The sequence below is a fragment of the Trypanosoma equiperdum genome (assembly GCF_001457755.1).
Source record: "Trypanosoma equiperdum strain OVI genome assembly, contig: ctg_1480, whole genome shotgun sequence".
NCBI lineage: Eukaryota > Euglenozoa > Kinetoplastea > Trypanosomatida > Trypanosomatidae > Trypanosoma > Trypanosoma equiperdum.
In genome coordinates, this window is record NW_027123483.1 from 9,326 (window position 1) to 35,548 (window position 26,223).

General features: G+C 47.0%; 10 protein-coding genes and 1 pseudogene across 11 annotated transcripts; all 11 read right to left on the minus strand.

Annotated features, from left to right (window-relative positions):
* Positions 1 to 318: 318 nt before the first annotated feature.
* TEOVI_000484100 (uncharacterized protein) lies at positions 319 to 1,284 on the minus strand (the record flags this gene model as incomplete). Its single annotated transcript, XM_067221677.1, has 1 exon — positions 319 to 1,284. The coding sequence occupies one exon, from the start codon at positions 1,282 to 1,284 to the stop codon at positions 319 to 321; it is 966 nt and encodes a 321-aa protein (XP_067077778.1).
* Positions 1,285 to 1,760: 476 nt separating this feature from the next.
* TEOVI_000484200 (protein of unknown function (DUF4505), putative) lies at positions 1,761 to 2,420 on the minus strand (the record flags this gene model as incomplete). The annotated part of the gene is made up of 1 exon (XM_067221678.1): positions 1,761 to 2,420. One exon carries the CDS (start codon positions 2,418 to 2,420, stop codon positions 1,761 to 1,763), a length of 660 nt encoding a protein of 219 aa, XP_067077779.1.
* A 1,531-nt stretch (positions 2,421 to 3,951) lies between these two features.
* TEOVI_000484300 (uncharacterized protein) lies at positions 3,952 to 5,625 on the minus strand (the record flags this gene model as incomplete). Its single annotated transcript, XM_067221679.1, has 1 exon — positions 3,952 to 5,625. The coding sequence occupies one exon, from the start codon at positions 5,623 to 5,625 to the stop codon at positions 3,952 to 3,954; it is 1,674 nt and encodes a 557-aa protein (XP_067077780.1).
* A 1,089-nt stretch (positions 5,626 to 6,714) lies between these two features.
* Positions 6,715 to 8,007, minus strand: TEOVI_000484400:pseudogene (annotated as a pseudogene). The gene has a single exon. A coding segment is annotated over exon 1 (1,293 nt).
* A 2,612-nt stretch (positions 8,008 to 10,619) lies between these two features.
* TEOVI_000484500 (protein kinase, putative) lies at positions 10,620 to 11,648 on the minus strand (the record flags this gene model as incomplete). Its single annotated transcript, XM_067221680.1, has 1 exon — positions 10,620 to 11,648. The coding sequence occupies one exon, from the start codon at positions 11,646 to 11,648 to the stop codon at positions 10,620 to 10,622; it is 1,029 nt and encodes a 342-aa protein (XP_067077781.1).
* Positions 11,649 to 15,049: 3,401 nt separating this feature from the next.
* Positions 15,050 to 16,465, minus strand: TEOVI_000484600 (RNA-binding protein 38, putative; the record flags this gene model as incomplete). Its single annotated transcript, XM_067221681.1, has 1 exon — positions 15,050 to 16,465. The coding sequence occupies one exon, from the start codon at positions 16,463 to 16,465 to the stop codon at positions 15,050 to 15,052; it is 1,416 nt and encodes a 471-aa protein (XP_067077782.1).
* A 1,743-nt stretch (positions 16,466 to 18,208) lies between these two features.
* On the minus strand, positions 18,209 to 18,538 carry TEOVI_000484700 (Protein translation factor SUI1 homolog, putative; the record flags this gene model as incomplete). The annotated part of the gene is made up of 1 exon (XM_067221682.1): positions 18,209 to 18,538. The coding sequence occupies one exon, from the start codon at positions 18,536 to 18,538 to the stop codon at positions 18,209 to 18,211; it is 330 nt and encodes a 109-aa protein (XP_067077783.1).
* Positions 18,539 to 18,983: 445 nt separating this feature from the next.
* On the minus strand, positions 18,984 to 19,715 carry TEOVI_000484800 (YL1 nuclear protein, putative; the record flags this gene model as incomplete). The annotated part of the gene is made up of 1 exon (XM_067221683.1): positions 18,984 to 19,715. One exon carries the CDS (start codon positions 19,713 to 19,715, stop codon positions 18,984 to 18,986), a length of 732 nt encoding a protein of 243 aa, XP_067077784.1.
* Positions 19,716 to 20,794: 1,079 nt separating this feature from the next.
* TEOVI_000484900 (Inhibitor of apoptosis-promoting Bax1, putative) lies at positions 20,795 to 21,703 on the minus strand (the record flags this gene model as incomplete). Its single annotated transcript, XM_067221684.1, has 1 exon — positions 20,795 to 21,703. One exon carries the CDS (start codon positions 21,701 to 21,703, stop codon positions 20,795 to 20,797), a length of 909 nt encoding a protein of 302 aa, XP_067077785.1.
* Positions 21,704 to 22,370: 667 nt separating this feature from the next.
* Positions 22,371 to 22,991, minus strand: TEOVI_000485000 (Surfeit locus protein 6, putative; the record flags this gene model as incomplete). The annotated part of the gene is made up of 1 exon (XM_067221685.1): positions 22,371 to 22,991. One exon carries the CDS (start codon positions 22,989 to 22,991, stop codon positions 22,371 to 22,373), a length of 621 nt encoding a protein of 206 aa, XP_067077786.1.
* A 484-nt stretch (positions 22,992 to 23,475) lies between these two features.
* Positions 23,476 to 25,977, minus strand: TEOVI_000485100 (uncharacterized protein; the record flags this gene model as incomplete). Its single annotated transcript, XM_067221686.1, has 1 exon — positions 23,476 to 25,977. The coding sequence occupies one exon, from the start codon at positions 25,975 to 25,977 to the stop codon at positions 23,476 to 23,478; it is 2,502 nt and encodes an 833-aa protein (XP_067077787.1).
* Positions 25,978 to 26,223: the final 246 nt, after the last annotated feature.

Here is a 26,223-nt window from a genome sequence, read left to right on the forward strand (position 1 = left end):
GGTACATATGATGAAGTAGTGCCAGAGCTCCCTGTCCGAAGCACTCCCGTTGTTACCATGCGAAAACAACTTCGCAAGCGCGGTTATCGTCAGGACAGCGTTAACGAGTTGTTAGGGGCACAAGTAAGTACCAAAGAGCCATCCGAACCACTACAGTTTTGTTCTTCACTTATCAGAATAGTCACCCCTGCATGTGCATTCGCATGGGGAAACAGTAATGTGATTCACTACCCGTCACGGGGTAAGGAAAAACCACAGCCACATACCCATACATAGCGAGCTGCGGCGGAGTACGAACGCCACCACTCACTCCTGATATTATTTGTAGGAGTGACTCTTCTTAGCAGCGACATCCGAATTACCCTCCTCTTCCCTCCTCGAGTTATTATCTGCGCCGTCGTTCCCAAACCTCTCCACTCCGTTGATTGATTCCACTCCCTCTGCTTGTGGTATGGTGCCTACCAACCCGTCCCTATTGGAGACTGGTTGGCAGCCGGCTGCTGCGGGGTTATCATGTCTCCGGGAGTTTTGGACCATTTTTGCGAATGCCTGTTGAACCCGCCTCCCCGACGGCAGTGCCGTCACCCCTGGTTGATCAGCGATCAAACTTTTTGGTGGTAGCGCACACGATATGAAAGGCGGTACAAGTGGCTCTGCAGAGTATGGGGGAGGTGGGCGCGAAGTATACGATCTTAAATCGCCGTCGATGCGGAGGGGAGGGAGCGGCGGTCGTGTGGGGTCATCACTGCCAATGTCCCTTGAATTTGGAGGTGCGGGGAAGTTGTTCCCGATATAGCAGTCATCCGGACTGTACACTTTCTTGAAGTCGCTTCCCTTCGTGTACCCACGCTCAGGAGTGTCCGCTATGACTATCCCTCTTCTCTTAAGTTCTTTGTTTACAATACGCAGCTTATTTTGAAGAGATTGGACCTCTTGCTTTCTTAACTCTAATTGCTGCGTCCTGCTTTCCAATTCGCTCGAGTAGTACAGTATCCTGTCAATAAGTTCTTGCTTCTGCGGTTCTGCACTTAATGGAGGTACTTGATCCGAAAAATCCAATAAGGACTCGCATTTTGATGTCGGTAAGGATCCAGAGAGGCATAATCCAGGAACATAATACCGTGCGCATCGCATTACATGGTCAACGATAACAACTCCATCTGGTGTCATCTTCTTAACCGATCCCGGAAGACAGCCTTTCGCGTTATCACCCACCACCGCAGCGTAAAGCACTCTGTGACACAGATCCGTCCCCGGAACTGTCTTAGGGCCACTGGTTTCCATTTTACTTTGCGCACGCACAGGTGGATAGAGAGAGGGGTAAAAATTATATATGAATATATATATATATATATATATATTGTATTCCCAATCCCCTGACCTCGGCTAGTTTCAGTGCCAGAGTCGTCTATGGAGACCTTCCTTCCTGGAGACAAATCAACACACTCAGTCTTTCCAACAGCAAAGCCTACCAGTTTAGTCCTAACGGTATTAACCTAAAACTCAAAGTGAAAAAAACAAGCTAAGCGTCGGCACTACTGGTCCTGAAGGTTGAGGACACCTCTTGGGCTGCATAAATGTGGAGGCGGAAGTGAGCCTCACAGTAGTTAAGAAGGCCGCAATTGATACGAGGGTTTCGTTTGAAATAAAATACATGAAGTTAAGAGGCGCGTGTACACGTCACAAACTCCACAGCTTGGACAAGCAAGTTATCTGTAGAAGGTGGGCATCATTTCTCACGGACAAATTCATTGTCCTATTCACAGTTCGTCAAAATACGGAATGCGCTGCTTCTGTCCTTTCCACTCAAGGACGTAGTATCCACTTTTAGCGCTGTCACAAACTAACTCCAGCCCCAATTTCTTCACGACCTGAGCTTCAACTAAGCCACGTGGAACTGCATCACCTGCGCCATTTTGAGTGGCTATAAGATTCTTGAGTTTAGTGATGGGATGAAAGAGTTTACCTTCCCGTGTAACGACCAGCGCCTGGGGCTGGAAGTCCTCCCATAGCGACTCGCCAAACGCAAGGGTTCCGTTTTGCTGCTTGCACTTTGGATGACCAGAAGTGTAGTTTACAAACACTAACGGGGCCTCCTCTGCCTTTAAGAAATTTCTTTCGGGACCACATATGCTCACATACGGAAAGTGTTGCACTACCTCCTGCGGCGTTAGCTTTGCGCCACTGTGCAGCAGTAATTCCCCCTCTTCCCTACGGTCACTAACGTTAGAACATGCCGCTGCATCTTCTACATCACTTCGCTTAAGTCGCAAGTAGAAGAAGTCTAGAAAAGCCCGGTCACGCAGTTGTATTGGACCTGCTGGAATATTTGTACCGTCAATGAGTCCTTTAATGTCTGTGACGGGAAAGAGGTTCCCATGGGCGTCGAGGTAGTAAAAATACGACCGCGCAGTGGCCATTAACTATCTTTTTACCGCTTCCTAGTAAATTGTAGGATTTGCAAATAATGCACTGAAGCTGCGGATCGACTCGTCTACTTAACCTTTCAGCAGAGAGTTGTAATAGACATGGGTAATTTGTAAGGATGGGTGTAGGAAGGGAAAACAAAGTGCTCAAAGGGAACAAAACATTCAAATAAAACACGGTACACTGAGTGAACGAATTAACCGAACGTATGACCAAAATCGATAATGAACCCCCACCCATCATTTAAAAAAAAAAAAGCAGCAGTAAATGATATCTCACGTCAAGATGTGTTACAGACTCGGAACCAGCGAACTGAATACAACCAGTGACCCGAAGGTCACATATTTTAACGACTCTGACAGTTCATTCCTTTTTTTTTGATGAGAAAGGGCTGATTGAGAACGCATGCGATGCTAAACAACCATTTGTGAGCAACTAAAAACACCCCTCCATGCCTCCGGCCGCACAAATTCCCAGTTAATGCTACGGAAAGGCTTCATTAGCTACACATTAATGTGGCATCGACCGACCTCACAAAAATAAAGTAAGTACTTCCCACAACTAAAGCCCATCGACAAATCAACCATATCTCGCTCCGTAGTAAAGGGGTCATTTTGCAGCGTCACTCCTTTAAAGCCCCTAGTCAAGGTTATTAACATTGTTTGACATCATCAACAGCGGTGCACTCTACGTGTTGCGCAACCTTTTGTGGTGAATTAACAAAAAAGGACTTCATTTCCGGAGACGGCAAAGAGAAGAACCTGCAAGTCACACATACATTCAGCGGTCTCTCCTTGTGGAAATTACGCACTTTGCAGTTTCTGTTTAAGACGGCACGTAGGGTACGTGGCCACCCTACTATGCGCCACAGATCACTGGTAATCAAAGGAGGGAAATGCTAAACATCGCAGGTTAAACCGTTAGCGTGCGGAGCACCTCCACAGAGGTGCCGCGACACATATTTGTCTGCTGCATCAAGTGTGTTTGCTACATGCGGCCACGGTAAATGATTGCCGCTGCGTCACACACAATTCCACCGTAATTATTGGTACATTTTTGCTCAGAAACTACGGACGGAGTCAAGACATAACACCGGGTAGCCAAGACGTAAGCCGCTCCATGTACCATCAAGCCCTTGTACAAGGGAATCCCAACAATCCTGGGAAGCGTTGTGCGAGCCGCACCAGTACATCTAAACTTTCAGTGGGAGACAATAACTTTCAGTTGGACATAGCTTCGCGCTACCGCCTCACATATGTCCTAATCCTCGGTGAATTTCTTCCTCACAACAATACGTCCCGAATAGTGACTGAAACAAAGATAGCCAGATTGTTATAGGATAAAAAACGCGCCTATGCGACGCAATTTGTCACGCCCCGAGAGCATTTACTGTGGCATGAGACAAGTCCCGTAATCTCAACTCTTCAAAAACATTGCGAAGGTTACTCGCGCGATTGATATCGCTTAAACGCTCAAAACGCCTTCTATATCACCTAGATAGAAACTCAGTTACTCACTCTGTGTTCACCCTGAGGGAAGTAAATGTTTTTTTATCGAGTCAAAATCGACGTCCCATGGGATATAAACAACACCACTGGGAAGTGTGTCAAACCTTTCTGAAATGATCCAAACCATTCTTTTCTTGGGTGCTCCCGCACCATCTCGTTTCTTTAACAGCATTGTCAAGAATGCTGAAAGCTGAGTTTGGTTCGCCTTGATCGTTCTGACAAACCGCTGTAAACAACTTACCAAATTTCCCTCTTCCCGAAGTTTCCAGTTGGTATCCACGCTGAAGTCGACGGGGATACTGCGACTCATGTGTTCCAGCGTCGCTACTGCGTCGTCGTGCTGTTTCTGAAAAGTTTCAAGCCGTCGAAGATTGTCTTTGAGTGCTCGTAGCATTTGACCTGTATTCATCGCACTATGATTGAAATAAACACGACCATCTCCCCCAATCCGATAACCTATTTCTTTCGTGGGGTCGACAGCGCTACGAAGGGTATTCGATACACATATTTCGCCTCGTCTCTTCAGTAACTCCGACTTCAGGTTATACTTTTTCACTGCGTTCCGTACGATCATCTCCTCCTTTTGCATGCTAAGTATGAACTGCTGCTGCCAGTCCGTTTGTGATCCGATACAACCGTCAAGTCTTACGCGGAAGAAGTGAAACATGTCTGCCACCTTCATCAGTTGGCGCTGTCGTTCGTGAAACTTTGGTGCATTCCCGACGCGCCAGTCTCTGTGCATCTGCACGCAGCTTTGCCACACTTCTTGCGGAAGCGAAAGCAGAAACTCCTCCCACATGGGCATCTGCTGTACAGAAAGAACAATACAACCATCCTCCGCCACGTAACACTTTGGCGCTTTGATTGAAAGGACAAGACAAACGCAGGAGCGCATAGCACGCCCGCGGTGCACTTCGTATAGCCGTTCAAGTCGCTCAAATGCAGAAACGAAGCGCTCAACGGACGAATGGCTCCCAGCCATCCGCAGATCGAAGGCACGGAGCCCGCGATCACGAATGTAATCTTGAACTCTGGGATCGATTTCACCGTCAGGGCCGATGAGACTCCTAGCCGGAGTGTATGTTGATGGCGTGTCATCTACAGGTTTGTCAAGAACATCCGGTAATGTAACTAAATATGTGACACCTTCTTCCTCGATGATTAGCAAGACACCAAAACGACGCAACATCTCAATAGACTTGTCCCCGCGAATGTACAAGGTACCGGACTGTTGTAGGTGTTCCTCTTGCCGCTCGTCCGCCTGTCGTAGGACAGATTCAAGATTCATTTCAACCCCCTCACCACCAATCTCAAAATCTTCGTATACACCAGCATCGCGAAACAACTGAGTCAACTGCTGCTTGATTGTGCGCGTTGGGGCTATGGGATTTATGGTGCACGAAACAGATCGCAATGAACTGCGGCCCGCTGCGAATGCACGGGGCTGCTGTTGATTATCTGTCAGCCAAAATGTGAAACTTTCTGCGGTACTCTGGCGATTATTACTCGCACCAGGGGTGCTCCGCTGGTGCATCATGGTTTCTAGTCGTATCATCTCCTCACTGTTGTGTTGTGCCTTCTGAGCGTCAACGGCCCATAAGACATCCGGATGAGCACCCGCCAGTTTCAACTTGCGGAACATGTGCGCCAGTGTCTTCGGCTTACATAGTTGTAACGACAAGTGCATCATTATTGGTGTAATTGTTATTATTCGTATTTAGTCTTATGACACCTTCCCTGATATCCTATATTTGTATCTGCCACTCAACCTCTTTCAACACGTTGAATCCTTTAGTTCGAAGCCGCAGATTCTATCTCAACTGTCTGTTGGTACCTCCTTTGCAAACACCAAATTTCTCACGCTGAGTGCCGACGCGGCTCACGTGCCCACCTTGCGCCTGACGTGCCTTCAGAGGAGAAGAAAAAGAGGCGGAATACGATTTCACACGGAGATGAGATTGAGAAACGAAAAGACACAGGAAGATCGTCACTTACACGCCATTGTGAGGTAACAAATTGACCGAGAAGGGCACCCTTGTCCTTTATTTTTCCTTTCTCCCCCAATTCTTCTTTTTCACCTTGACTGCTGGCGCTGTCACCCCTTGAGCAGGAAAGAAACACGTGAAAGCACATGTGCGTTTTGAGGAAACCCTTGAACTTCTTTACCCTTTCCCCTGCAACCTTGGTTTTGCCAATTTGTCCCCACAATAAACTCACATAAAAATTATTAAGTACTCGGTAAATTACGCGTACAGAGAGGGGATGTGGAGTTGAGGAAAGCAAATAAAGCAGTTACAGAAAGGAATATTCATAGGTAGCGCTGAACCCTCTTTCTCTTGTGCCCCTTTGTCTACGGTATGAAGCGTATAAATATATATATAAAAATATGTATACTAATACAGGCTCCTCTGCCTTCATCAACGCTCACTTGACGTTAACCAACGTTTGTACCGTCAAGGAAGGGACTACCACCGCTACACACACGTAAAAACAATACTCCTAAACACTGAAGACCACTCCTGCGGTGCACGCGGCTGCGGCCCGTCTCATCGATGCATTCAACCACGTATTGCACCGGTTGCGGTAGATTAAACGTTTTAACAAACATTCAATTTATCTCCTCCTCCTTCTATGTGGCTTCCCTTCTCTTCGGTGGGTTTTCTCCAATGAAAGTTGCAAGAAACACCCTACAGGTGAGGTAAGGTTGAGGCATGAAAAATGGAAGTACCACTGGGGAGGAAAAACACCCATGAAAAATAAGGCAATGCACAACAGGCCATTACGATTTCTTCCCAAACAGAGAAAGACGTCTCCCTGCGGGCGTTTGTGCTTGTGTTGCTGCCTGGCCGTTGTTACTATTGGCGGCCACACGTTCAGCGCAGTCGGCCGCCGTCGCCACCGAAGCACTTCCGTCGTTAGCAATCGACGATTGATTAGGGGCAGCTGCTTTCTTGCCACTAGGGTCGTACCGTGATGCTATGATTACGAGATCTTCAACAAAGTTGAGGTGTGCCATGACGCGGCCCATATCCGCCTCTTTTGGTGTCCAGCGCTGTTCATCCGTTTCCCGATCGAACCGCGGATACACATCCCTAAACCCAAATGATTCATATAGCCGCCGAGAGGAGGGTGAAGCTACACACTCCAATCGAGCCCCCCCATCCACAACTTTCTTTTCCAACGCCATGTTAAGGTAAGCCCGCGTACGACCTCTCAGCGCCCATTTGAGTAGGTCAAGCGCCATCAACATGCGCGCAAGTCCCCTCCGCTGATAATCTTTGTGCGTTGCGCTCAATGTAATGTGTACAAAGTCGGAGACATCATCCAGTTTCGTGCATGCCGCCATAAATGCTGTCTGATGCTTTCTATCAATAATTCCGCGGTTTATACCGCTTTTCAACTGTGTTATTGTTGGTCGAAGGTTTCCATACACGTCCATACCGTTGGAAAGAACCATCGATACAATCCGACCAGATTCGCTGCAGCGGAGTAACGTACCCTGCATATATGGATGCGCGCGCGTCCAAACTTCCTTCAGGCAGTACAACGGGTATTGCTCCGAGAATGTCGCCTCTTTTATTGCCTCAGCGCAACATTCTAGGCATTGTCGCTCCATCACCTCCGTCAGTGGTGTGGAGGGAAGGTCAATAATTGTATAACCCGCCTGTTGTGCCGCCCGCGTTGTTACTTTCAATAGGTTGCGCAGTTGCGTCACGAAACCAAAGGGTGCTCGATCAGGAACCTCCCGAAGCCGCAGTGGTGTTTGCCGTGGTGCTGGGGCACGACTTTCACCACGTTCTCGCTTCTGCATACCCCTACAAAAAGGACAAACATAGTTATTATCAGTGTAGTAGCGCCGCAGTTCCGCATGGTCGACACCTACGCACGCCGGATGACACCAATTCCTGCATCGGCAACATTCCAGAAGTGTTTCCTGTACTGAGACGAGGTACGCAGTGCATACACAACGTAGGACCCCACCTCCCGTAGTGTTTGCACCTACAAGGGAACGCGTGACCCTTCGACCCCTCCCCACTGCGTTAGTTGAGGACGACGTGAGGGATGTGCTCATTGCAGACTACGGCAAAAGGAAAATAACGGAACAAACAATCCGGTAGTGCCTTGTCAAACACTTACCCTTTGCCTTAGGTTATTCAAGGACAATATTTTTGTTTTGATCTACACACTCGCTTGCCACTCACGGTGTTCAGCTGAGTGGTGTGCCACTTATTTGGTTGCCTGCTTTTTTTTTATATATTTTGCTGCTGCACTTCTTAAATAAAGAATAAGTTGCCACCAGCTAAAAGGAAAGGACGGAGTGCATTGAAGAGGGTACGTGGACGAGTTAACGCATTACACGACAACCTACATCTGACACCCTTCACCTGAAACTATTGCCACCGCTGCCATTGTTATGCATGAAATTCAGCAAAGCAATAAAATACACGACACTAACGTGTGCAACAAGGGTGAACTGCGGGCGTTGGTAGCGAACGTTTTCCGATTAAAGAGACAAATATAGTGGAAAACGAGGGCACGCGTAAGACGGAAAATGTGTTCCCTATACCATAAACACACGATAGTACACCTCTTCCTTCTCTTTTATTTGCTATCACCGTCCCCAGGAGACACAGCAGGGTCAAATATACACACTGAATACCTAACGCAGGACCAATCTTTGAGATAAGGGTACAATGAGGCGCAAGCGCGTTAAGAGTTCGGAGTTCCTCCTTGTCCAAAAGAAGGCGTACATTCGGGTTCCCTCAACTCCGTATCGAAATCTAGTGTAGAAGTGATAGGCAGATGTCCCTAACAGAAGGCAAAAGCGGCACGGCGAGGCACGTTGGAGTAAACGAACGGCGAACACCAAAGCGTGACGACAACAAGCCAATAAAACAAATTTTTGTCGTCGGCAACGGTAAAAAAAAACATGATTTCGCAATCTATCAGATACACTGCCTCGCTGACCGCATCCTCGAGTTGGTTATGCTCGCATTTGTTTACTACGAACCTGAAAAACTTTGTCAACAACAAAATACATACAACCCTCCGCAATGTCATGCGAAAATAATAATAATAATAAAGGCACTCACTAGAGTTTTATAGAGCCCACGCGTCGTTGGTCTTTCTGCAAACTTATGAGGAAGCTTTTTATCTTGGTAATCCACGCACTGTTTCCGCAGCTACTCATAAATGCAACACAACATTTGACGTATCCTACGCGAAAACCACGTGGTTGCGTCCCTGCTCGCTGATTAGGGTACCCCTGATTTTTCCCTCCTATTCCGCAGCCTTAATTTGCTGTAGTCGCGAACGTCGGTAGCAGATTAAATATTATCCGTTTCCAAATACTTCGTTGCGGCGAACACATCGTTAAACACATCACAAATGTGAATGTAGTCTCAACCGACCTTGTAATGCTCAGACTGGTATTTCCTCTTTTTTTTTTATTTTAACTTGTGGGGGAAAGATCATGTGTGTCATTGTGAGTAGCAACACCACCTTGACATCGGTGCGATCACGTCTCAGGAATTGCATCTCGAGCACATAAACAGGGCGGCAAATACCACTGCATCGCGTTAAAGAAAGCAATCTGTCCACCACAGCTTACTACGCGAAATACAACATGCTCCTTAAATGTCTTTTTCCCAGGAGTTTCGGGTACGCAGTTCATTGGATCCTCCAAACCAATCACCCAACCCCATAGTGGTAAAGAATATCGGATGACAAAAGCTCAACCTTACCCGTGTACACAAACTATGAGAAAGTGGTAATTAAGAAAAAAAACATTTGAGCTTACCACCCACTCGTTTATAAACGAGGGCAACTACGGCGAAATATTAGGGTAGCTTGTACGGCGTTCGCACTTGCATTTTTATAAGGGAGACAAATTGTGCATATTAAAGCGATTTGAACGATAGTTATAAAAGGTGCGATCACAACAAACCGCTTAAAGTTTATCCAATTCCCTTTAGAGCCTTTTGGACATGTTACGGTGAACACCGCGGGTTGCGCGCGGTGCTGCAGATTTGTACAAAAGCCGCTTGACCACAGCGATCTGTGCGCGTCCCTTTCGGTTTTTCCCCTATTCCTTTTTGGCAGCACTTACGATGAAGCAGAGCGAACATTTGAATAAGCGGGACGCCGAGCAAATCCAAGTGAAATCAACAACGAAAGTAGTAGGAAACTATACACGGATCAGGAACTTAGAAAAAGAACACACCGATCAACAACGATAACAAACATACAGAGACGCAAAGTTATACAAAAACGAATATTACGCACCTACGTTAACCACGACGCAGTTATATAGACGATGCTACCGTATTCAAGTACGGGAGCTGCTTTTTTCTCTTTTTTTCTGACAGCTGTCAATGATAGCAGAAAAACATCTCCATCCTCTTCAGTAGCAGGGAGACAAGACAGGTTGATGAAGCGAGTAACAATGCCTGATTAATGGACCAACGACGGTTGAAGTCGCAAACTCAGATTTTTTTTAAAAAATGCCGGGCACTGGTTTGAAAACCATTCAAAAAAAAGTAAAAAAAAGGTTAGATGACTCAAAAATAAACTGACGCTTCCTAGAAGCTACTACTCATACCATAAACATTCAGGAAGATCGGTTTCCACAGATAGTTTAGGGATGGGGAGGAGGTGGCGGGGCAGCTGAAGGGGGAGCAAAAGCTAAAAACCGGCCATAAGCTCTTCAATTTCATCTTCATAATCCAATGGAAACGGTACGGTGAGGTCACACAGAGTATATTTGAAGAATGGTTGCTGCTTGACGGCATACCAACCGCCATCATGGCCCAACCTCTCCTTCGGATTACGCCGCAGCAATTTAATAAGCAACCCCGTAAGCGCATCCCATAAAGTCTTTGCGTTGCATGGAAAACTCTTATTAAACCGTCTGTTGTAGTATGCACCCTTGTAACGATCCCTAATCACGGACACACCTTCCAACACCTTTTCCTCCAGTTGATTCTGCGTTAGATGACTACTCCGCACGTCGAAGGACCCAAGGTATGGACGACCAGAAAGTATTTCCAGTAGAAACGCGCCGAACACCCAAAAGTCCGCCATGAAAGAGAGCTGAGCTTGCGATATTTGTTCCCCACTTTGGTGATCCGGGAACTCGAACGATTCTGGCGGACGCATGTGAGACGTTACACCACTTGATGGTTCTTCACCCCCAACAATCATTGAACTCGCGTAGTCCACGAGCCATACGTTACCCCCTGCTCCAATTATTACGTTGGGTAGCTTGAGGTCACGATATACAACGCCCTTGCTGTTTATGTGCTTAAGTACCTCAACGAGCTGGTTAGCGATGTGAATGACTACGGACCACCGAATTACGCGTACAGAACAAAGAAAGCGGTCAAGTGCAACTGCCTTGACAAACTGTGTGACGAGAACAGGCAAACGCTGCTCCCCACGGCGCTCCTCCTCAGCTAGAAAGCGCTCCGTGTCGAACCAATCTTCCACGCAATCAACGTAATCAGGAATAGAAGGATGTGGGCATATCAGCTTGTAGACACCCGCTTCGTGTAGTGACGGGTGCATACCTCGATCATCTGACCCCGATTTTGCTGCCACTTTCAGTGCTACAGGACCCTCGTAACGTGGGTGTGAGTCCTGCTTGAAAACCATTGTTCGTGAAAGGGCGGTTACAAGTGTACTGTAGTCATGTGATGAATCCTTCCCACACATGTTGGTGCCACTAAATTGGTAGGAAACGAAAGGCAAAAATAGAAGGTTTTTAATTTCCATTTGAGCGGTCAACGAGGACCAATAGTAAGGAGCGGAGGAACCTGCAATGCAAGGTTAAGGACATTCTCGCAAACTGCTGACCAGCATGAGTGCTCACAAAAAAGAGTTTTTTTTCCTAAGAAACCACATTGAAAAGCGCTGGGTATACAAATATAAAATGACCACCTAATGAATGCTCACTAGACCATAACACGCCCCCGCGCGAAAAGGATACGAAAAACAGTTCTCATCTTCACGAATTGACGTAAAACCCGTACAGATGTTCAATAAGACGAGCAATTGCATGAATATTGGGAGATTTTACCAGCCTATTAAAAAAAAAAAACAGCAGCGATTAGTCCCAATTGTTCGCTTGCCTTCTTCCTCTAACGAAAAGTGTATCGCAAACCCACAACATCCCGAGTACTAACATACACAAGCAGGCAAAAATATTTGCGCTTTGCTTGAGCACTCTGACATATGAGGAATGGAAGTGAAGGAGAAGTTTAACGTCGATCCCATTTTAGAGATGACCACGAGAAGAAACCCTTGCGTTACCAGTCGTTAAAGGGAACGAAAACGAGATGGATAACGGGAGATGATTTGGGGGGGGGGGAAAGCGGCTTGATTCAGCACCGTCCATGGTACTCTCTCAACATTTGTATACCACACCGATTACTTGTATACCATACGGTTACGCTACCCCTCTGTCTGTTTCCTCCTTCGCTGGTATACGGTTTAATCATAGCATTCCCTCTGATGCCTCCCCCGCCCCCAACACACACACACACACACACGATAAAGAAAACTGCCGCCGCAGAGACAAGTCAAAAATTGGTGATGCCGGCGCGACAAAACGTCAGTATTAAGCCAGTGGCATTACTCCAAAGATGTGGCACTTCGCTAGAAACTTACCTCATACATCGTCACGTAAAAGTATCATTCTCTTCTGGACAGTCCCACCCGCTTGATTTGTAAGAGTTGAGGAAACAAACAGGGACGCGCGGAGATCCTTCCGTCAGCAAAACACAATAACTAGCGGCGTTAGCCCTCCAAACGGAACTATGTCCTTTGCGGAATCTTCTAACAGTGTGGAAATACTTTGTGTGAGATACTGCGTATATATGTCACAGCCTCACGCTGCCTACGACACATATGGCGTTGGAAGCCTGAAGCATGTGCCCCAAATTGTAGAAAATCAGGGGTTTTAATATTTAATGGGATTGACAATATGGATCATGCAATCTAACAGAGGGATTTATTGCAGCCGCGGTTTGTTTTCACATTCTACAACAAACACCGTGACGTCGGTGCTACTTTAAAGTTGCAACAGCGGCTTAGCCCTTAGCTTGTGGGACTGCCTCAGACGCACCACTACTGGGTTGCTATTTGATTCATACCGCGGTACACAAATAATGTGCCCGTCAAATATGAGCAGGATTACGCCGACAATCGCATCTCCCCTTCCTCACACTCATATATGCGAGTACGTTGGGAGGGAGAGCAATGAGGTAGCTGGATTTTTTCCTATTTTTACACCGGAGCTCGGTCCACCGGAAATTTTTTTTTTGCCCCTTCAACAATTGGTTGGTTATAACATCTCCCAATCAACGCGACTCCCTATGCCGATCGCTGAGCCTGCCGCAAACGAAAGCATATGTAGTTATCCTTTTTCCCTTTTCTCGCCGTCACCTTCCTTGCAACCGCTTGCCGCTCCGTACGGATGGTGCGTCAGATGTGCCAAACGGAAACAAATAGCCTGTTTCCCGATTGAATGGAGAGGTTCTATTCATTCAAATATGTCACCTTCTTCCAGTAATCTTTACACTGCTTTAACATCTCCAGTGTGTAGGTACATGGTGGTTCCCTAAGAGTCACATTTAACGCATCTCTTCGTTCCTATCATTAACTCGCATGATGGGGCGGAGTTGGGACGTATGAGCTGCGGTGAGTGCCCAGTAGGTTTCTATTAACTACCCTGGGTTTCACAACTGGTTGAGCAAACCACTGTTCACCTTAACGCTGCGGCAGCTTAAATGGTCAAGACGCTAAGTGTGTGTGCATGCGCACGGTGCACATTATCATGGAAGACTATCCATCCCCAATTAAATTCCCTTAAGGTTATTATTTCCTTCATGAAGTGAACCTCAAAGGAAGAGGGGAGGAAGAGGGAAGAAAAAAAAAAGGAAGGCAGTGAGGAGGAAGAAAATCACACATCATAAGAATCACTTGTAACAAAACAAATGGCAATCCCACACCAGTCTAGGGATAACACGTTCTCCCTAAAGATCCCCCGTTGTGATTGTAACCGGTGATCGACGCCGCAACAGGCAACCGTTGGCACAAAAACTTGCAGAACCATTGAAAAATGACGGCAGCCTTCCGTCCCTTCCAATAGCTAAAAAAAAGGTTTAAACAACAGAAAAAGAAACAAAAACAAAACAAAACAAAAACATAAATAACAGACAAAGAAAGTCACCACAGACAGAGAATTTGTGTGGGAGGGTGGTGGAAGTGATGTGAAACGCGCAATAATCACAAGAGGCACCGAGTGTACACGAATGGTACTCAAAAGAGCACTTCTCAAAGGGGAATTAAATCAACTCAAGCAAAATAATAAGGGAAAGAGGGGGATCAAAAAAAAAAAATTGTTCAGTGGAGAAACTGAGAAGGATAAAAGGCTCGGTGTCCCACCTTCGATTCAACGTTTTGTTATACTTCCATCACCCTCGTTTATTTTGTCTCCTTCTCCACCAAGTAAACCAACCTGATTCATAGCTGGTGGGCCCACTACCACTACGGTCAGTACATTCACGATACCTCTGATGCACTTCAGTGGTTTCGGTCAGATGTATCTATGACCAAGAGCGGTGTGTTCCTACTTTTTGGGGACGGTTAGAATAACCTAGCACACGCATGTTACAATAAATGCATGTGCAAATGAAATGCAAAAGAAATGCGTTTTCACTTTACACGCACGTTTATTGTCTCATTTCCCTTACCTACTTTAATACTCATTTTCTCGTTTTCTCACAGTTCTTCACCTGTTGATTGCTGACCTTTGATCCTTTACTTCTTTCCTTTTATTTTATGTTCCCTTTTTGTTGGTTCCCTTCACCATATCACCATCACCTCGTTGTTGCCGTTGGTTTCACTCGTCCCTCTTTAAGTGTCTACTTTGACCTGCTGGTGGTCTCTGGACACTCGTCAGGTTGACCTCGCGCAGCATTCCAGAACCACCATCTTTTCACTCCACACTTCTCCCCACATCTGCTTCACTTTCCAAATTTCACATCTCTTCGCTCCCACACCCCCTCTCTTCATCCACTTTTCTTGCAACTAAAGTGGGGTCACTATATTAATCACAAGGGGCGACCACGACCCGGAGCGAAAGGTTGTACCGAACCAGGCTCCTTCGGTCGTGCAATGCCCAGTGAAACTTGTTGGCTGTTCAGTTCCCGCCAATGGCGAATACCCCGAAAATCCATCGGCTGCAGTGTTCCCGGTGTTGGCATTGTTGCAGTCAACGTGTGGGAGGCACAGCCATTGGCAGCAGCGGGACGCATTGCTGGGGAGGGACGCCCGCTCAATGGGAGAATACGGCGCACCGTTACGGTGCGGTCGTCAAGATCGAAAGAAAGGCCATAAGAGTTGCAGAGTTGCTTGAGCACTTTGAGGTCTTCTTTGCTGAGATCACTGCGCTGATATCTGAAACCCTCATGCTCTGAGCTCACGCGTAGGTCACGAACAAGTTGCTGTAAGGTCATACCCTCATCCTTTTCTGCAGCGGGTTTTTCTTTCTTTTTAAATTCCACCTTCAGCGGGCGCGATCCGATGTAGAGGCGCTCAAGCCGCAGCTTGCACTCTTCAGCGATTTCTCGATTTGGGTACTTGATAAATACCACATTCTTGAAGACCCCACGCTCACCGCGATGGAGGCGAATATAAGACGGCTTATGTGGAATGATTTTATCAAGTTCCTCAATAATAACCTCCGTTTTCGGAAGGTTTGGGAGGCCCTTAAGAACCAATGATGCATTCAGCATCGAGCGGTTACGCGGAACTATTGTCACTGTGGACTGCGGCCATTTCTTTTTGAGTAACTCGCTCACCTTCTCTGCTTCGCTACTTTCAGCGAACAGAAGTGAAATCAGATAACCCTTTGAGAGTGTTTCTGCAGGGATGGATGGAGGAAGGGATATACCAGGCATCGCTGCACCCGCAACCTCGCCGCTACAGTCTGCAGTGACACCACACATGATGTTTGGTGTTCGGATCGGTGATTGTTCATGTGCAGCGCACTTGGATACGCCCTTGTCGATGAGGGGGGCGGTGCCATCGGTTTGTTGGGATGCGGCGCTGACATCCGCGTCGGCATTACCAACTGCACCTGTGCTCTTCTTAACCAAAAGTGTGTGCGGTGGTCCAACATCATATATGTGCAGCGGTGTTGTTGCAAAGAGTTGCAGTTCCTCCTTGATATTGGCAAAAGATATCCCAGGTGGAAGAACGAAGTTGACGAAGAAATCTTCCACGTCAGGTTGCCGCTGTGAAGATTGGTTCTTTCCCCTTCCTTTTGATTTTCGTGTACGTTGGCCCTTTCCCTGTTGTCCAACATCCTTTTCGCACTGAGCAGCTGGCAGTAGAGCGGGACTCATTGGCTGATTTGCCACGTTTGAAAGCGCAGGTGTTGATGCTTGTGGGGAGTCACGCCATGAGGAGACGGCGAACATCTCCTTTTGCTTCCCTAGTGGGATGAACTCCGGAAGCACAGGCATTTCTCTTTTCCTTTTTCTTTGTTATCGGACCTTTTGTATCCTGCTTTCTGTTCGGTGTCTAAAGAGAAATATCCACTCACCCTTGCTAACTGTTCATATGTTTGGTCATGGGGTTATTATTGTTTGAAGATACGTGTGATTGTATATATGGTTCGGGAGAGTTGTGAAAGAGAGGTTGAAGATCCGGTAGTGGCCACGGAAAATACAAGCCCCGCTAATTGGCTATCTGCCCCCTTTACCCAGCGGTACAAAGTAGTAACGTTAACGAAGAAAAACATTACGACTAGCATTTAACTTACTCTGTTACTCGTGCGATCCCTTCAATATTCACGACATGGAGCGCACCTCCACCTTTTCACAATTATGGATGAACTTCAACTGCTTTGCCACCATTTACCCATTCTAAACCCAACGGCTTAACTAGAGTCGCACAAACTGGACAGCAAGTACATCTCACCGATACTCGTCCGTAAAAAAAATTAAAATAGGGCACTCATCTCTTCTCTTCTCTTGCGCAGCGCACCTTCTGTCGCATAACACACACATTTCGTGTTGCTTTGGGACCAAACCTGCACCTCTAAGGACAACTTCAACGGGGCAGATAAGAACCCGGCGCTCTCGTCCTCGCAGCGAAATTCTACGCGCAACTCATTAGAGTCACAAGTTTATCCTACTGGGTACTCTCAAAACACACTCTGTGCACAGACTCCCACGAGCTTTACATCCCTTTTTTTTTGTACTATTTCCTTCTGACTTGCGTTCCCGTAGGTAAAAAGAAAAGATGCGTTAGTAAAATTCGAAGCAGAGACAAACTTACAACTTGAGGGATCAAAATGAACATCTTAACAGCAGTGGATGGGGGGGGATGAAAGGGTAATTAACGGTCATGCGAGACGTGTTTGTAGAACTACGCGCCAGCGCTTTCTCGCGTCGTGGAGCGTATGCACAAAAAACACATGTTCAACACAAGGGAAACAAAGAAAAAAAGAGACATGGGATGCATACACCACCATGGTGAAAGGGAGAAAGGGGGTTATGCACGCAATATTAGTAGCTCAAGTGATCGGATTTTTCTTTACGCTCTGCGGCATTGGTTTCAAGCGTACCGTAGTCACAGCTTCTCCCGATATCCTTCCTCGTCTCCCCCTTCCGTTTTCTTCCACGATTATTTCACAACACTACTCACGATAATCGACGGAAAATCCTAGAACAGAAACAGAGGTATACCTCTTTTCATTATCTTGTGTGGTGCCGCAGCAGAGCTGTTGCTAATGGACCACTCATGCTTCATCCACTGATATGTTTTCGCTCCTCTTTAACTGTGCACACTCACATTCGATGGATTCATCTTCCATTTTTTCTGCTAGTTACAGCAGCCTCTTACCCGCGGACAGGGCAGAGATGCTGACAGGGGAATAACACAATATCAGATGGATGTAAGAGCAGACAAAAACAAATCCTTATCCTTCTTTTTATTGTACGTGAAATAACCCTGGCAGAGGCAACACAATCACCCTCCTCTACCAATGCGATTGACGTACCTAACTTCGGTCGACGCAGCGCCGTTGATACTCATGTAACAATCTATCTGTATCGCTCTGTAAATTGTGTGAACTTCTTTAACTTCCTCAGTGATACCTTTCATTTCCTTTAAAACTGCACTGTGTAGCCTCATCTCCACTATCTTTCCTTTTCTCTTGTTTAAATTACCCCGATGTGCGTTCCTCTCGTCCTTAGTCTTCATCAGTTCAGCGAGTGGATCTCTAAGTTCTGCTCGGTCGCCATGTGCTCTTCAAGAAGGAATGTGCGAATCTCTTCGCTCCAGTTTCCTTGCAGCTGAATGACAGTTCCCGCCTCTGGTGTAGTGATCACCGTCCCGTTGCATCCCCACCGGCGCATGAACTCACGGTTAATACGGCGGAAATTTAGTTGCTGGTTGAGGCCCTGTACGGAGGTAACAAATTTCCTTCCTCTACGCTGCTGCACACGAATGTGAACCTTCTGCGCCTCAAGGGCATTCTGCACAGTCCGCTTCTGGTCCATCAACGCGCTCATCTCGTCGTTTGCATTCATTATTACTTTTTCTTTTACCCGGTGGTTAGGATTTTACTTTCAGGAAAATTTAAAGAATTACGTCAGTGCTTTCGGATGAGCAGCGCTCTCTTCGAGTGGGTTATCCACAACCAGTGTAACCGGTGCGCATACAGAGAAAAAAAAAAGAAGATACATAAAGGATAAATTGGGTGCGCAGTACAAAGCAGACTGCAGTCGCAGACGACTGGGATCACGGAAAAGTTAGGCTAACAAAGAATTTTAAAATTTTCATGTTGATTGTACTTCACAAGAGAGTAACAAACTGCAACACGTGCAGACACTCAGATATACACAACTTGATTTCGTGTTCAGTTACGTGTGTAAGTCACGTGTTGATAATGCGCCAGCCTCCAGATCGATGTGAATGCACCCTCTGTCAACGATCTGTGTTACACTACACGAAACATCATCCAACATCACCCGATCAGTTGGAACCCGCTCCTGAGGTAAACATTGTTGGGAGGCACCTGGAGAATGATATGACAACAGGAACACCATACAGCTCGAGTACGCTTGCACTACTGGTGTAGCGCACACGTTGAATCACCTCTCCCTCATCCGTTGCATTTGCCACCGAATTCTCATCTCCGTTTTTGGTGAGCCCTCGACCCCTTGAATGGTACCCACGCCGTTTCTTTGCAGCTGCTTCCATTTCATGTGTCACGGAACCCATCGCCCCAATGCCCCCGGTGCTCCGCCGTGCTGCTGTGGCGCGCACTTCCTTCGCTCGCTCATGTGCCGCTCGGAGCCGATCCTCCAACGGAATAGTCGATGGCGGCCGCAGTCGCAATTTCACAACTTGCTCTCGGTCCACCGCTGCACCGCGTCCCAGTAACTTTCCGTGGCGCATACTTTTTTGCCGCTCTTTTTTTCGCTCCAACCGCTCCTCCCGTTCCAATGCGGCATCCGTTACAATCGTCGTGCCTTCCAAAACGCCCTCGATCTCCTCGTCGGAGAAATCACTATCAATTTCGTCCACCGCCTCCTCGCTAGTTGTGAAGGTGCTATCAGAGGTGGCATCACTGAGGTTGTTAAGAAATTTTTCTTCATCAGAGTTGAGGCCCTTCTCCAGAAGGTTTTGGAGCATATTGCCGCGGTTGGCACGCCGCGGGCGGTCGTCAGCGACATTCCAGCGGGAGTCGTCAACACCGTCCATAGTTGGAAGTGTGCACGACCAGTACTGAAAGGCTACACGGTAATGAAGTAACTAGCGTGAGAAATGGTAGATAAATTTTAAACCCCCAAAAAATAATAATAATAACGAAAACATGAATTAATAACTTAATTCAGCAGCCTAACCTAAAAACTTAGTCACCACATAAAGTGAAGGCAACTCCACGTACCTATTGAACGCTGTGAGCGCTTACCAAAAAATTACCACTGTTTGACACGGGGTGGGAAAATCCAGGATTACCGACAATGGTAAAAAGTAATAACGTAATCGTCTTCCATCCTCCCTTGCAATATACCACTGTGAGATATTTTACCCTTCAGAGTTCCCGGCTGCAAAGAAAAAAAAGAAAGTGCACAATTCGTTACCCATGTATCGGGAAGTATGCACCTCCGCACACTTCCAGAAATATTTCCTAACTTTTTGCAGTCAATCCATGCAGCGGCAACAAAACCATTCTTCACCAAAGATATGGTTCTCTCCCTCGGCATGTCAGTAATTATCCGTATAGCGTAACAAACACAATAACTCACTATGCCATTGAGCCACGCGTGCCTTAATGTCTGATTCAACGGTTCTTTCTTTCTTTCCCTACTCCACTTTCCCTCATCCCATTCCTCGGTCGCCACCTTCAGTCATCTGTACTTCCACTTGTCCCTTCCTTTTCTTTCTTTAGTATTAAGTGCTCATTTGTCTTCCGTGTGATTACTATTACGTCAAACTTCTTTCCACACACACACACACACACACACACACACACACGCATAGCACACACTTTTATTTTTTCAGTGTTAGCGTCGTTCGCTTCCTCACCTAGACATCACCGCTTCCTCCCTAAAGACAGGCAACTTCAAATTCTATTTGGGGAAAACCGAAGAGAGCGCAAAAGATGTGGAGTAGGCAACAAAAGAAATCAAAAGCAGAGAAATTCCGGTCCCGGATAGAAAAAAAAAGTATAAGGAGAGAGAGAAGCAAGAAAATGCTTTGCTCAGCGTTATTATTCTCCTTTCTTCAAGATCTGTAGACACGTTATTTCGAGCCTCATGTGCTCCACCACATCAACATTAACGGTCACCAGAACCCAGAATCTGTGCAATACGAACAAAGATGTTGACAACATTCATGAACATCTGTAAAGCGTCCTGAACAACGTCCCCTGCACCACAGCGTGCCCGCTCGATCATTGCCTGAGTATCCACGGACACCATCACTGAGAATAGGGCCAATCCACCGTATAAAATAATCGAGTGTACAAATGCCGTAGGGTAGAAGAGATTCAGGACCGATATCGCCACCATTCCGAGAAGCATCCCAAACAGCGGCCCCTGCAGTGCAAGCAGTGAAGCGCGAGGTGCCAAATATGCACCTGCGCTGAAGCCACAAAAGACAGCTCCTGTCAAAACAATTGCTGTACCCAGTACTCCCTTAGCCATGGAAGAAGCAATCAAAGGAGCGAGAGCCATTCCCTCTAGTACTGTAAAGGCGAAGAAAAGGCCCATTTTCAAATTGGGATTTTGTGGTGGTGCAAAGCTGAGCCACAGCAAAGGCACAAAACCAGCAGCCATGGGAAGCCAAAAGGGCACCGTCTTGCAGAGCGGTGTGGCGAACATAAGGACCGAACCAAATCCTGCCGCTACGCATCCAGCTGCCAAGAGACCGTACACCTTGAAGAGATGTTCTCGAACATATGGTGTAAGGCTGTCAGCGGTATTTCCGCTGCCGCTGCTGCTTCCGTCAAAATTCATTGGGGAAGTTTGCGGTTTAATGCTCCCCGCAACGCGCATGTGACATACGGGTTGTGTGTGAAAGCATCTCTGTTGCTGGCAAAATGATGTCGTTTCCTTCACCTCTGTACATAACTGAAGTTGCCCTTTATGGAACAACTGCGTTCCAGTCATGAGACTCGGCACGATCGCTGCCTCATGCTTCAGAGCGATGCAGGATGTCACACGGAGGTTGAGCCGGCGAAGCATGCTTTTTGCTCCTTCACCTGGACAATCCTTCAACCTTTTATTTAGGTTTTATTTTGCTTGCTTGTTTCGCCTTCAAATTTCCCCCTTTTCTGGTTAAATTCGTTTTCAATATATAAAATTATTCGTTAAACTCACCACAAAACGAGCTCCGTCTTCAGTGGCTCAATTGGAATGACGCCGCCTCTCCGTAATGTAAAAAAAAAAAAGAAAACCGTTCAAAACAGAAAAAAAGTGAAGGAAAAAAGTAACGAACATAAGGAGCTTAGCAAGCATTGGAAAACCGTATACAATTCAGTATGTATTCCATTTCGAGCGAAAATCGACACACGAACACGAAGTGGTATTTACCCGCCTTTTTACAGGGTGTAACCACGGCACAAGCACCGACAAAAACTACCCTTCCATATGAGTGACATCAACTCATTCATTGTGCGGGAGCGGGGTTAATAATCGTGCCGGCCATCGTCTTTTAAGAAAAAATTATTCGAAGCGACATACCCTTTACCACCGACGGAATGAAGGGATTGTAATGGTTCAACAGTATTCTGCTTAATCGTACTATATTAGCACCTGCATGAGCTGATTGACGGTATATGCAGAAACACTTTTCTTTGGTTACCACCGCACCCGTTCCCTTAATTTTACTCACTTTCAAACCTGTACCGAACTATTTTGATCCTTTGGGGCGCCCCTTTTTTCCAGTGGGTGCCGCACCCTTCTTCGCAAAGCCCCCCACTCTTCCTTTTTTCCCGGTAGAAGGACCAACACCACCACCACGTCTGCCTTTCTTGTTGTTGCCTTTGCGGTTACCCTTGTCGCCAAATGTCTTTGCAGCCTTCTTCTTTCCACTATCACCTCCAGTTTTTCCTACCCGCCGCTTCTTCGCACGTGTCGTGGCGCGATCCTCTACGACGTTATCAACAGACTGCTGAATTTGTTCCAACCTCCCCGCCCATTTTCTCGCAGAGGTCCGCTTTTTACTCCGTCTCTTTGCCAGAGCTTTTGCTAACCGTTTTGGGTCATCCTTCACTCGCTCTCCTGCAGCCCGTCGCATTGCCGTGCCGAGTAGTTCTGCATTACGTTGCTCGAGACCCCCACGATTTTTGAGCATTTGCGAGTGTGCAGCCGCCTGCCTTTGGGCACGTCGTAGCGACTTTGCCAACTCACGGACACCACCTCCACGCTGCCCTAAACGTTTCGTCTCATCGAAGTCGAAATTTCCGAAGGAAAGGTTAAGTGGGATTGAAGCTGTCGCGGTCGACTGCTGTTGGGAACCCCGTGCACTCATGTGCCTATGGATAAAAGTATGAACAAAAAATTGATGTATCCCCAACCTTTTCTGTCAAAAAAAAAAACAACAGACACAGACACACACACACACACACACACACACAGAAGCACTACCTAACACCTCAGCCTCTGATATATGCTAAATTAAGTTAGCCGATTACGCCTTGTCTATCCACCTGTGTATGTACGAGGGAACCTGTTAACTGTGATAACTGCTGGCTGCGCAACGGACCCAACTAAGACAGCAAAAGCAAGTAAGACTTCAGGGAAAACAATGACAAGTCAGAATATGGTGAAGTGTAAGGGGGGGGGGCAATTTTTCTTTTTTCTCCTCGGAGCTGAATGACAGAAAAGTAACACACTACCACAATCCGGTACTCTCCAAGTACTAGAGCGGAGTGAACAACAACGATACTGTGGATGACGATATCATCCCCTCCAAACAAATAAATAAATAAAATTCCATGAAGAAGTGGTCGACATTATGACACCCCCAACTCTTCGCCCAGTTTCTTGGAGAGTATTTCGGCCTGACGCTGTCGCGTAGTGCGTGATAACCGGTGCCCATGCTGTTTCATAGTGTCAATCCAGTACATGAGCTGTTGCTGCTGCTGCTCTCCCTCCAACGCAGTACCATTAAGCGCTTCAACCCAAACAGATTTCCGAGTCAGAGGATCTATCAAATAATTTGGAGGTAATTCGCAACCAACACGCACCACATCAACCTCTTCCGCTTCTGAAATGTTAACATTGTGGGGTACGGAAGGATCATTTACCTTCTCTGCTTTAATGGTGCTGAAAGAAGCATTCCTGCTGCTACTAGTACTGCCATTGTGGCTTCTGATACACTTATCCACCATTACACGATTTGACCACATATGTTGGTTCATAATTTCTCGTAACCGCGCAATTCCGTTCTCAGGCCCCGCACCATACACCACCTCGATCTGCGGAACAACCGACATGAGGTCATCGAAACTGCCTTCGCAACTGTCATTGTCAGTGCGCAGAGGAAGATCCTCCGAAGAACCGTCGCCATTGCTGCCCTTAGCCCAATCCTCCTCCGCACCTCCACCAGATGAGTGTGTACACTTCGACACTTCACTATCTGACATCAGTCCTTTTATAATGTCCTCTATATCGTCCACAAGCGCATCGTTGTTTTCGTCACCATCCACAATATAGAGTACAAAGGCTTGTTCAACCTCCGTAGCCGCACACAAACTCTGCGTCATTTCCGATTCGCAGCCGTGTGGACCGTTGAGAACCAAGTCACCCCTGCAATGACCGCCACGTGCGGAAGCACGGCAGTTGCTAAGAATTGTGAGCAAACCATTTCTGCTCTCTCTTTTACATGATTGCGTAGTTGTCAGAATAATGACAACACCGAAGGGGCTCAGCTCCTCGGCTGATGACGGTGAGTCTCTTTTTGTTAGGGCACGCGCCCCACCGTAGCAATGAACAGAAATCGCCGCTTCAAAGTATCTGTTCCGAGCTGTCGTGACTGCCAGTGGCCCTTTGCTAACCGCAGATGCCAAAGTTGGGGGAAGCACAACCTTCCATTGCTCAGCTGCAGTACGAGGGGTTATTACTTCCATATCCCTCAGCACTTGGAAAAGAATTGTTTCTTCTTCAACGGTTGTTGTTGCCTTTGACCAGAAGAGGACACGATTCACCTGAGAGTCTGATGACAAGGACTCGCTGAGTTTAATCAATCTCTGTCGTTCTGGCCACTTTGCTTCGTGTAACATCTCCAGCAGTCGTGCCATTCCAACCGCAGTGATGTTGATATCGTGTGTGTGTTTCTTGTCAGCTGCTTTGAAAACGCCGTGCACAATTTCTATACCCCCCTCGGCACAAAAATGTTCCTCAAACGGTGAAATGGTATCCTCTTCATCGGTATCCATTGTGGCGGCTACCACGCACCGCTCCACACCCCATCGCTTAATTTGTTCAATGAAAACTGGCAATGATAAGCGCCTGACGGGGGCATTACCTCCATTAGCCGCGCCTACCTTTTGAAAATGTTGCAACGGAGGCCAACAAACAACAGCAAGCTGGGCATGGCGGCCACCGTATTTGACCATAAAGAGATCTGCCATAGCGGGGAAGAACATGACGGGGTGGACGAATTCAACACCCAGTGACGAAGCATAATGCTCGTTGGCAACCGTCAATGTGGTCCCGCATAAGCCCTCTCTAAAGCTCTTGTGCGGTGCTTCCAAGGTTTCTGTCCTTTTCAACCCCCTTTGATCCCGTTCACTTCCACTTGCCACAGTTTTCGGTGGCCAGAATCCAGTGAATCGGAAATGCTCAGTGGAGTTAACAACTTCATTTCCAACCGTGGCTGCAATACAGTTCATTACTTCCTCACTGTCTGCGCCAACGAATACAACAAGATTTTTACTTACAGTCCCACTGATGGTCTTCGCGTCGTCATGTGGTACTCGTGTGTTTTCAGGCCATACGGTATTATGCAATATCTGGATGAGCCGTGCCGCTCCAACTAAGTCACCGCCCAGTAGCCCTCGTGTTTCTACCCCGGGTGAAAGCATTTCATACGCCTCCCCATGTGTAATCAACTCAAAGTTGTTGAGCACGCAAGCATCATGCATTAAATCCCTTGTTGCACCACAACTACCATAGCACATCACCACACGAATCAGACATGACATTGGAGCGCTGTGCCACGGAACGCTATCGGCAGAAGTTGCATCACCAACGAGAAAAACAAATCCCACTGAGCTCACATTGAGTTCAGTGCCGAAGGAAAAATCATGTGCACAGATAATAACAGTCTGAACCATTGCTGTGAAGTACTTGTTGGTCACAAGTAGTGGTGGCAAGCCAGAACATAACCCTACAGCATCAGAGGGGAGGCGCCGGAGCTCCGCTGACAAATTTTGTGCTGCCCCTTCCGGGCAACCATCACATTCGACGAGAACTAAATAACCACAGTGACACTCATACGAAAACAAAGGCATATCCCGTTATTTCACTACTTTTCCTGTAGATGGCCGCAGTGTGATGCCACAAGACACCAATCCAACCCGCAAGCCTAAACAAAAAAAAACATAATGCAACAAATACGTGCCGTCAAGAGGAGAACAACATTGCAGAGGGAAGCAGTTACGACAATGAGAGGAGGTGGCGGTGGGAAACGAAGCACAGCAGCTGAAAAGGTACTGTCCTAGTTGAAACCGAAACCTGAAAAACAGTGGGGGGGGGGG